The 12,363-nt window shown below is 41.3% G+C and overlaps 1 protein-coding gene across 1 annotated transcript in view; it reads left to right on the top strand.

Moving 5' to 3' along the window:
- The first annotated feature begins 8,057 nt into the window (after positions 1 to 8,057).
- ptk7b (protein tyrosine kinase 7b) overlaps positions 8,058 to 12,363 on the top strand; it is a 138,448-nt gene continuing 134,142 nt past the window's right edge. The window contains exon 1 of the mRNA XM_084076880.1: positions 8,058 to 8,838. Coding sequence (XP_083933006.1) covers positions 8,739 to 8,838 — 100 coding nt within the window. The 5' untranslated portion in view covers positions 8,058 to 8,738. The remainder of the gene's footprint in view (positions 8,839 to 12,363) is intronic.

Raw genomic sequence — 12,363 nt, 5'->3', positions numbered from 1 at the left:
ACGTCACACAGACACAGTAGTCACTTAAAGCCAGTTTTTGTAGGTCTCTGTATGACGGTGCCGTGCGCCGAAAATAGCCGATCTACAAATTGGTGCTTGTTTGTAGATCTGCTCACCCAGGTAGTCAACTAGGCTAGTAGGATCATTGGAGACATTGATTGATTGATTGATTGATTGATTGAATACTTTATTAGAAGTTTGCAGAAAAAAGCACATGGAAGTACAGTTCAATACAGCTATTAGGAATTAAAAAAAAAACAAGAAAGCCATTGGCTTGTTTACATTGGGGTCGTTTGTACTCAATTCATAGTGACATTAAATGACAAACAGATATACAATAGCTACTATGCAGAACATCAGCAGTTTTAAAAAAAATAAGAAAAACAAAATATGTACACCTAACAGTTCGAGAGGGGGGGGGGGGCTAGGTTACTAGGTAACTTGCCTGATACCTGCAAGCCATTTTTTGCCATAAAATACCTTCCAGTCACCAGGTAGGAGCTACTTTTGGCAGGAGAAATAATGGACATTATGGCTTACAGTATATGGCCTTTTAGAGGTATATCCACTGCTATATTGGTCTGATTGGGCTATAATGTCTGATAATAAAGAAATACACTGCTCAAAAAAATAAAGGGAACACATAAACATTACAATGTAACTCCAAGTCAATCACACTTCTGGGATATCAACCTGTCCAGTTAGGAAGCAGCACTGATTGTGAATCAATTTCACCTGCTGTTGTGCAAATGGAACAGACAACAGGTGGAAATTAGAGGCAATTTGCAAGCCAACCCCTATAAAGGAATGGTTTTGCAGGTGGTGGCCACAGACCATTTCCCTGTCCTCGTCCTTTCTGGCTGATTTTTGGGTACTTTAGCATTTTGCCAGTGCCATCACTACTAGAGGTAGCATGAGGCAGTTTCTGCAACCCACAGAAGTTGCTCAGGTAGTGCAGCTCATCCAGGATGGCACATTAATGCGCGCTGTGGCAAGAAGGTTTGCTGTGTCTCCCAGTCCCAGCACAGTGTCAAGAGCATGGAGGAGATACCAGGAGACAGGCCAGTACACCAGGAGACGTGGAGGGGGCCGTAGGAGGACAACAACCCAGCAGCAGGAGCGTTAACTGGTCCTTTGTGCAAGGAGGAACATGAGGAGCACTGCCAGAGCCCTACAAAACGACCTCCAGCAGGCCACTAATGTGCATGTTTCTGCTCAAACTGTGAGAAACAGACTCCATGAGGTTGGTATGAGGGCCCGACGTCCACGAGTAGGGCCTGTGCTCTTGTTTATCCCTTAGTTCTCTAATTGAGCATTGCAAGTTCAGTAGCCAGCTAGTTAGCTTGAATGGCTAAAGCTAAATAACAGTAAGGTCTACAAGCAGTGTTGTCATGTCCGCTTATTATTAGTGACATGATTGATTGATGTACTTTATTTAGTAAGACATGAGAAACAGTACATGGAAGTACAATTCACAATACAAGGTCTACTAAACTGGATAACTCGTAAAGCACTAAGCTTGTTTAAAATGAGTTCCCACGCTCACAAATCATGATGGACTTATGGACATTGGGCTTATGTTGCTGTGAAGTTGCTTGTAAATATTGGTTAGTTGCGGGCTGCGTTTTTTTTTGGGATTGTTTATACATTTCAGTTGCTTATTTGGGCTTGCTTCTCAATTTTTTAATTATTTTAACCAGTGGTTCTTAAATATTTTCATGTCATGGACCCTCACATTATTATAGTATTTGTCCCCCCCATCTGAAAATGTTTTGTGCTAGCTGTAGTATACAACCCTCGTAGACGTATTTACGATTCTGACGTTTTCAATCTACGAGAGTTGTAGGGTTCACCCCCCCATGGCCAGCTTGGGGGGGGGGGGGGGGGGGGGTGATTTGTTATTTGAATGTAGACAGGTTTCCTTGAGCTTAACAAATAAATAAATATAAATGTGTATATAATACCTGTAGGCAAAATAGTCCTGAACCTATTTGAGAAACAGTGCCCTAGACTAGAGCAGTGGTTCTCAACCAGTGGTCCGGGGACCACCAGTGTTCTTTGAGGGTTTCCAGGGGGTCTCCAGCAAGATTATCTAATATAGCGTTGCAATCATATTAACCACTTAAACCTGCATATTTTATGTATATATATATATATATATATATATACACACACACACACACACACACACACACACACACACACACACACACACACACACACACACACACACACACACTGTGGCTATTCAAAATGGCAGATATACAAGCTCATAGCACTGTGCCACGCTATGAGCTTGTATATCTGCTATTTTTGAAAAATCTCTGGCACAAATTTTGAGATGGGGGTCCGTAGTCAAATACATATGATTTTGGGGGTCCTTGACATGGAAAAAGGTTGAAAACCACTGCCCTAGAGCTATTAACAATTTAAAAAAAATGTTTATTTTTCCTATATTGTTCCTTCAGGTCCATAGCAGTGTGTTCAAGGAGGTCCAACACACCAACGGCGATAAGGCACTTTGTTCTGTACCTTTATCTTTGTCCCACTGGGAAATTCAAACCTACCACCTGATTGCAAGGGTCTCGCACCACATGGCTGTGCATAAAAAGAACGCGCTAAGAGTTGATGGTTAGTTACCCTCCATTAGCTTTGTGCTATTCCATTATCACTTGTTTGTACTGCTGCTAAGTAAGCTTACCCATAATAATGTCACATACCAGTATTAGGAGTATATAGGGTTTATACTTCCTTTCTTTTAGTTTTTTCCTTTCCTTAAACATTTGGACTGACCCACCTCCAAACAATATCTGTTTTTTAAAGCCAGTCCATCTCCTTTTGTTAATTTCCTTGGTTTCCACCTCTATCTACACACTCCAGGTTAGGACTTGATAGACACAATGAGCACTTCAATCCCAAGACCTGTCTAGTCCGTAACACTAGTTAGTTTAGTTTAATTTCATAGGGAAACCATACAATGGACATGATGCTTTTGTCTCTTTATAGACTTGCAGTCCATGTGGCAGATGGTCACGTATGTCACATGGAGGAGGAGTGGAGGAGTAGGAGTGGAGTGGCCAGCAGGGGGAATCCTCTGCTGGCCCGTCCTGACTCGACTCCCTCACAGTCCTGCGATGTGACATGTGAGTGCTTCTACCAGCTACAACTGTACTCAGGCTCAGTCACTTAGAGATGCACACCTGGGCAGCATGTTGTGGTCATGGAGGTGGGCAATGTGGCCTTCAGAGAACAGAGCATTTGGCAACAGACATACAATTAATAAGGATAATCATTCCTTAAAACATCTATTGATAAAGTGCCCATTTTCATGGCCCCAAATGTGACTTTCAGAAAGTTGGATAACAGTCACCTACTTAAGTCTTTGTTGTGGTTTTGGGTCGGTGGGTTAGGCCACTAAAGATATTGTAGGTCTAAAGATCTTGCCATGATCAATGAACATGATGAAATTGAGACACAAGGGATCCACTTTGACCATTTGTGTTTTTGTCGAAATGTTGTCATTACATCTGTCAATTTGTAAACATGCACAGCACTTTGTGTGATTTGTGAAAATGCTCCACTTTTCTAGTCTCTTGGGATTGAAGACGAGAGGCTGCGGTGCGAGGGGAAAGAATGGAAAGTATCATAGCGTTAAGGAGAACTCCTAACGCTATGGACCAGAGCTAGACAAGGATAACTTTGCGAGTGTCTTGTAGGCTACTAGCTTTTTCCTTTCCTTAAACATTTGGACTGACCCACCTCCAAACAATATCTGTTTTTTAAAGCCAGTCCATCTCCTTTTGTTAATGTCCTTGGTTTCCACCTCTATCTACACACTCCAGGTTAGGACTTGATTGACACAATGAGCACTTCAATCCCAAGACCTGTCTAGTCTCTAACACTAGTTAGTTTAGTTTAATTTCATAGGGAAACCATACAATGGACATGATGCTTTTGTCTCTTTATGGACTTATACGTGACCATCTGTCACATGGACTGCAGGCCCAGTAGGGCCCATTTCCATTGCCCTTTCTACGGTGTCACGTGGATGAGTGGAGGAGTAGGAGTGTGGAGGAGTAGGAGTGGAGGAGTAGGAGTGGAGGAGGAGACCAGCTAGCCTCACCACCTCATCATGCATACAGATGCTACAGGTTTGATGTTTACCTGGATCATTTGGAGCACTCAGTTGTCCCACTGGGAAATTCAAAGGTACGACCCAAAAAAGGTCTTAAGGCACTTGGATGTGCATAAAAAGAATGCAGTCAGAGTTGATGGTTAGTTACCCTCCATTAGCTTTGTGCTATTCCATTATCACTTGTTTGTACTGCTGTTAAGTAAGCTTACCCATAATAATGTCACATACCAGTATTAGGAGTATATAGGGTTTATACTTCCTTCCGTTTATTTTTTTTCCTTTCCTTAAACATTTGGACTGACCCACCTCCAAACAATATCTGTTTTTTAAAGCCAGTCCATCTCCTTTTGTTAATGTCCTTGGTTTCCACCTCTATCTACACACTCCAGGTTAGGACTTGATAGACACAATGAGCACTTCAATCCCAAGACCTGTCTAGTCTGTAACACTAGTTAGTTTAATTTCATAGGGAAACCATACAATGGACATGATGCTTTTGTCTCTTTATAGACTTATACGTGACCATCTGCCACATGGACTGCAGGCCCAGTGGGGCCCATTTCCATTGCCCTTTCTGCGGTGTCACGAGTAGGAGTGGAGTAGGAGTGGAGGAGTAGAGGAGTGGAGGAGTAGGAGTGGAGGAGGAGGAGGAGGAGGAGGAGACCAGCTAGCCTCACCACCTCATCATGCATACAGATGCTACAGGTTTGATGTTTACCTGGATCATTTGGAGCACTCAGTTGTTTTTCTTTGCACTCATTTACCCTTGTAATAATAATACCCTTATTATGTTCTTTTACTTTCTAGAGTGTCTGCCCTGAGATTGGGAGGTCATGTCAGGATTCAATCTATCATCAGTCATGCCAAAGACTATAGAAATGGTAACCCCCAGTGCCCTGCTTGGCAGCAAACATCAAGGGTTGGAGGTGTTAAGGTTTTGCTCATGGAACACACAAACACAGCCAAAGCCAAGAATTGAAACTAGTACCTACTGCGACCCAAACAAGCAGAGCCTCTCTATCCATTCAGCTGTGCTCACATCGCAGGACTTTGAGGGAGTTGTGTCAGACGGGCCAGCAGAGGATTCCCCCTGCTGATATAGACCACTTATCATCATCTTACTTACTTACTAAGGGACAAATTAATTAAATCAAATCTTCCTCCAAATTTCTGAAGTGATTCCCATTCTTCCCAATAATTAAGGCAAACATTTCAGTCTACCCATGGCCCTTCTCATTTAGGTCTAAAACCATCATTGATTGGTATTCTAATGTCCATATGTAAATGTAAAGCGCAACTTGTACATCAAGCTGCCTCGCGCTACAACAACAGGAGCCTCCTGCTCCGTTGGTTTCCATGGCTACTACTTAATTCAGCCACTAAACAAGCTGAGTGCTGATAAATTGTTTGCTAAATGGCCATGTAGTAATGGTGCTAGCTAGCAAAATCTGCATGGTCTACTGAAATGTGCAATATTCAGTTATGTGCAATATGCTTCCATGCACTTGGTTTGTTTTTTGGTTTCTTCCATGTGATTGTTGTGTAGCCTACTGCAAGAGAACAATGTTTGAAGACTGTCTCCTTGTATGTGTACACTGTACATGCTTGTTGAATAGCTGATTTTGATTGTGCTATTTAGCATAGTATCTTGAGGATGTAACAACCCTTAATAAACAAATGACTATCAGAGCTTATGTGTCCTCCTTGTACTTCCTATTTCCATCCATGTGGCCATTATGGTCATAATTATCATTATGATATATGTTCTTATTAGTTTTTCATTAGTCTGTTAATGGTTAGCTATTTAGATTCTCTCTGAGCCTCCCTGGTAGTAGTTTTTTCTTGGTATTACGAATGTTATTTGTTTGTCTTTGTCATGTCATGTATTTGTTGTTACTGGCAGAGCTGTGTAACATGTATTTGCCTCTTTTCTTGGCCAGTGCACACTCGTAAAAGAGACTATGGTCTCAATGTGATTTTACAGGTAAAATAAAATGGTCATATGACATTTTCGCACACAAAGTTGTGGCCATGTAATAGAGTGGTTAGAAAATGGCATTAATGCACAACTGAAGAGGTGTGTAGAGTCCAGGTTAATGGGCTTGATATTGATTAGATGAATGCATTGTGATATAATATAATGAGGCTACTTTGAACTGATGCTGCTGCTGTCTGAACGTAGGACTTACAGCAGGTGATGCTGTTCTACGCTCTGCAGTGCACAGCAGCCTTTGTAATTCAAAGATAACTAAGATTATTAATATGATAGGCTATTATGCACTTGTCAGACTTCACACAAGAGTTTGTGGTTCATGGTGTGACCACCAACATCATTGACTTGTTTCTACAGCTATTAAACTATCATGTGAACGGAACGCTTATATCAGTCAATATCTGCTTATATGAGCAACCAGATATACATTAAAAGACTATATACATTATTTCCTGGGAGTCCTTCCAGTGTCTCACAGCGTGACAGGTTAGGCGCAGGACCACGGATTTTTGTCAACTGTGGAGGCAGGATCGAATCCCGCTTGATACTTTGAGATGTTGTTATAGATTTTTTTTGCTTCATTATTCTAACTGTTTTTTATGGGTGCATGTCTTTACTGTTTCATACAAGTAGGATTCCACAAACAATGGGATGGATGTAATGCTTTATTCATTGATATAAACGACATTAAGCTTTGTCGAATTATCTGGTGACCACTAACACTATCATCTTCATAGGTCACTACCAGGTCACTATCGCTAAAGCAAGACTTGCCTGCAACATCTGTGCAATTAATCCAGGCAGAATTTAAGACAATACACACAATCGGCCACAGGGTGGCAGTGTTGTATTGGATAACTTTTCCCAAGTTGGGAACAGGTTGGGAATCGATCGTTACACCAAAATTAGTAACCTAGTGAATACTGTGCCAGCAGAGGTCACTGTAGCCCAGTGTTTCAAACCCTCTCCTTTTTTTCATCGTGAAAAATATACAGTATTTAAAAACAAACACCATCTTTTTTAATCATAACATCCTTTTATATCAACTCTTTTTTTTACTGTCATATCAATTACATTAAATTAAATAATACAACTTAATAAACTATAAATAAAATGGCCTTTCAGCCTTTTATTGCCTAGTCCACATGGAAAACATGTCCACCATTCCCCATAAACTATCAGCATAATTAATACCCGACATTCTCACTATAACAACAATAAACACATTACAATAAACAGTGGTGGAAAGTAACTCAGTATATTTACTCAAGTACTGTACTGTACAAGTACAATTGTGATTTTTTTTTTACTGGAGTATTTCCAATTGTCTGTACTTTTACTCCTACTCCACTACATCTCAGAGGCAAATATGATACTTTCACTCCACTACAATTATTTGATAACTTTAGCTACTAGTTACTTTGTAGATTTTGATTATTATTACAAAACATATACATTAACCACACCAGCCGTATTTAAACTTTGGCTATTTGAAAATAGCAGCAGATCTACAAGCTCACAACACATCGCAAATATGCGACGTGTTGTGAGCTTGTAGATCTGCTATTTTCAAAAGATTGTTAATACATTTATATATATTCATGATAACCTGTGAAAAGGCACATTCTACTGCATAATGGGTACTTTCTACTTTTGGTACTTTAAGCACAATTTGATACCAATACTTTTGTAGTTTTACTCAAGTAAATGTTTAATTCCCGACTTTTACTTGTAACAGGGCATTTCTACATTGAAGTATTGATACTTTTACTTAAGCAAAAAAATTTGAGTACTTTTTTCCCACCACCGCAAACACGACACCAAATCTGTGAAACAGCGACCTCTGTGGTCGCAAGATTCGACAGGGTTGCCATTCTGGTCGTAACACCGGAACTGGCAATGATGAAACAAACGACGGCGAGGAGCTGAATGAGTGGGAAGACAAACTAAACTTGGAAGTAAAGCAAGCAGCTCCGTCCGCAAGTCCGCAGTGAGAGCACTCCGCCGTGGGAGAGAGCGAGTCTGTTGTGTGTGAGTGTGGACTGAAGAGAAGAGAAGTGCTCGCCTCGCAGGGAAGAGACGCGGCTCCATACAAGACGGTCAAACACATTGAATGGAGAGAGAGAGAGAGAGAGAGAAAGAGAGAGAGAGAGGATCGTATTGTATGGTACAGTCGAGTTCCTCCAACAACAATTGTTCCCGGAGTTCGCATTTCGCCGCACGAGCTGTAGAGTGTAGACTTCCCACGGGACTCTTTCAAAACTGTAAAACTTAGTTTTTTTCACACAGTTTTAACTCCTCCAACTCGTTTTTTTTAGTCGTTTAGGTCCGTGTTCTATCTTCTTTCTTTGTGCTTTTTCCAGAAGAACGAGGGGACTAAACAGAGAGAGGTGAGCCTGAGAGAGTCTCCAGTCTCACCGTGAGAAAAGAAGCTCCTGTATACAGTTTTTTTTTAGAGGCTGTAATACTATCTTCATTTATACGGATCCCTGTTGTTGTTCGCTGCGGTCTGGTCTGGGTCTGGGTCTGGTTCTCCCACTGCTGGAGAGGAGAGATAGAGAGACCTAAACGGGGGGGAGACATTTCATTTTTCACGTTTAAGAACAAACCATGGAAGTATCTACGAGGACGGAACATCGGCGCAGAGGAACCGACAAGAGGATGCCATCCGTTTTCACGGTCTGCTCTGTCGGCTTGATCTGCCTCCAAGGTTGGTAACACTAACAAAGATCCAGTGAATACTTCTTCTCCCCAATGTGACTGTGCTGTGTTAGATCAATGGTTCTTCTTCTCAAACTTTTTGCATTTCAAGGTCTCCCCTTAACTCTTGACAGTGTACAAATGGAAGATGGAACCAAATGGACCCTAACGGGTCCATTTGGTTCCATTTGTACACTGCCAAGAGTTACATACTTGAATGGGTCCATTTATACCCCCCCATAAGTAAAGGAACCCAGATAGTCACTGGAATCCACTTTGAGAACCACTATTGTAGCTTTTTTCCACAGAAAAATCAAATGTAACTCTGGTTACATACATTTGGATACTTTGGTTACATTTGGATACTATGGTTACATTTGGATACTCTGAGTTGAGTGAGGGTCCATGCATGGTAACAAAGATCTAAGTATAGACTTCTTCTCGCAGTGTGTCTGTTAGATGTAGATGTTTCTAGTCTTCACATGCCTTCCAGTTCCTTCGTTACTGTAAAGACTAGAGGCAGAGCGTACTGTGGCCCCAGGGAGCCCATTTCTAACTATTCATGCTCCATTGCAAAGTCAGCCGGGGTTTTGTCATAAAAAAAAGACAAGATTTTACGAGTTTTCCCCTCCTGATCACTGTCATTTTCAACTCAAATGTTTAGACCAGGAAACCTACATAAAACTTATGTTACAAAACAAAAGGCTAAATATCTGTAGTCTGGGCCAATTACACAGTAATTAAATGAATCATTTATCACCTCTGGGGAATGCTGTATGATAGCGGGTTGGTTTATTGCCTCAAGGCAGCCATCTCACCCCATTGTGCTGCTCTCTCTCAAGAGTCTACTTCTGACATGACAACACGTTGGATCTCATTATCATATTCATAACCCTCTTGTTTGCATTTTTGAACACTAGACTGTGTGCCAAAACTTGTCATGCCTGGCTTCCTGGCTGGATCCCATTCATATGCTTGGATGGGATTGGAGAGCCATGCTGGTGGTGTAGAAATGCTGTTCAGAATACATTCAAAACATGGGGGAAAAAAAGATAAATTCACACTATGGCCGCCCACAAGTTTTTATTTCATAACCTTGTGCAAGGAAAGCCAAGAAAAGGCTTAGTTCGGAATACTGATACTTCCCTAGCTTTATGCAAGGAGGAATGCACTCTCTCTTTTACCCTGCCAAGGACTGCTGCTCATTAACTCATACTGTGCAGTAGTTCATCTTGTCACAACTGCACTTGGTTAACATTTTGTAATTTGTACACTCATAGAGTTACATTAAAAACGCTCAGGATTTCATAGTGCGGGTGGGATTTTTATCTGGGCAAGTAAGCAGTGGTGTAAAGTAACTAAGTACATTTACTCAAGTACTGTACAATTTTGAGGTTTTTGTACTTTACTTGAGTATTTCCAATTTCCAATACTTTTACTTCTACTCCACTACATCTCAGAGGCAAATATTGTACTTTTACTCCACTACAATTATTTGAAAACTTTAGTTACATAGTTACTTTGCAGATATTAATGATTACATTATAAAACATACATTAACCACTTCAGCCCTATTTTATACCGAGGCTATTTGAAAATAGCCGATCTTCAAGCTCACAACTTGTTGTGAGCTTGTAGATCTGCTATTTTCAAACATTTTAGTACTCTAACTTTTGGTACTTTAAGTACATTTTGATGCCAACACTTTGGTACTTTTACTCAAGTAAATTTTGAATTCTGGACTTTTATTTGTAACGGAGACTATTCCTATATTGCAGTATTGATACTTTTACTTAAGGAAAGAATTTGAGTACTTTTTCCACCACTGCAATCAAAAAGTATCTCTGCAAGTATTCATCCTACTCCTCCTGCTGCATTTTGATTATTCTTTCAGTGGCTGAAAACATTCACTCGGGGTTGGTTGAAGTATGTATGTGTGCTGCTCGCCACCCTGTCCTCCTCCTCCTCCCCTGCCCTCCTCCTCGTGTGGTGCCCACTTTAGGCATGAATGTGTTCTCTGTGTGTGTAGGCAGTTTGTGGAGGAGAGGGAGGGTGCTGCTGCCGGGCTTATGCCGGGAATCACTGTTTATAAGAGGGGGTGAACAGAGCTAAGCCAGGTACTGTCATGGACGACGGGCATTTTCAGAAATGTCCTCTTTTAAACCGTTCGATCCGGGAACGCATCAGTGTGTCACATTAAGATTTCTTTGGCTGTTCAAAAACGGCAGATCTACAAGCTCATAGCGCTATGAGCTTGTAGATCTGCTGAATATATAAATTTTTAACTCAAATCTTTGCTTCTGGGGGTCCGTGGAACAAAATATATTTGGATGGAGAGGGGCGGGGGGTCCACGGACAAATACGTTCAATCATTTTGGGGGTCCTTGACATGAAAAATGTTTGAGAACCACTGATATAAAGCAACATAAGTTTTAAAAAAAAAGGAACGTAGGATTTAGAAGACATTTGTAGAATCCCCAGAAGCAAAGATTTGAGTTAAAATATATATTCATAGATTTGCTCACAATTTCGCGATTTTTCAAAATAAATAGCAGATCTACAAGCTCGTAGCGCGGCACCGAGTGCCGCGCTACGAGCTTGTAGATCTGCTATTTTTGAATAGCCAAAGAAATCAAAAAACGACACACACGGATGCGTTCCCGGTCTTAATGGGTTAAAAGTGGTCTCCTTATAAATAACAGAGACTAAGGTCAGTTGCTGGTTAGTGGTTTACAACAATGCTCATACGTCGTACACAGTATGATTGTACATTGGTTTAGTTCCATCTAGCACTCCGCACCAAACAGTCCATGTTAGTGTGCTGTGCAGCTAGCCGAACCGCAGAATCTGGGCGCCAGGATTAAATGTTTACCCAGTTCTCTTTTTTTTCCCTCCTTCTTCTTTTTTTTTTGGTAGGATAACCGCTTCTAGAATAATCACTGCAGAGCCCTTTTTTGCTTTCGGCTTCTTTATCTCGATCTTCTTTCCATTTGTTGCTGAACAGTGAAGTGCTCTCCACACACGGCTCTCTCTGAGCAGATGAAAGCCACTTATGAAGCTAAACACCCATAATGTAAATGCAGCAGCCTGCCCCCCTGTAGTCAATGGCATTCATTCCCTTCTCTCCTCCCCGCCTCTCTCTGTTTTTCCACCCCCCCCCCCCCTGTTTCTCAGACCTGAGATATTTATTTGAGAAGATGACTGGGTTTTAGTGCTGCTGAGAGTAGAGCTCAGATAGTGTTTAGATAGAAGTGTTTAGCTAACGTCCTCACGCATGCGTTGGTCATTCCCGGCTTCTCTTTTGATCTCTTGTCTAACCCCCCCCATGCCCTAGCTGTAGAACATCTAGGGTTGTGCTCCACGGATGAATCAATTCTTCAAAGTTCACTAATATTTCTGCCCCTCCTGTCTAAATAATGTATACATACTTTACGATGACCCCAGGAGTTGTCTTAGTAAGCTTTCATAAGTTGCAAGGAGTTGAAAGGCTTTTACAAAGATTTCACCGGGTGTCACCACTGACTGTCTGGCCAGC

This window comes from Gymnoscopelus microlampas (genome assembly GCF_963454915.1).
Source record: "Gymnoscopelus microlampas genome assembly, chromosome: 13".
Classification (NCBI taxonomy): domain Eukaryota; kingdom Metazoa; phylum Chordata; class Actinopteri; order Myctophiformes; family Myctophidae; genus Gymnoscopelus; species Gymnoscopelus microlampas.
Note: the sequence above shows the minus strand (reverse complement) of the source record. Positions and strands in the feature narration are given on the sequence as shown.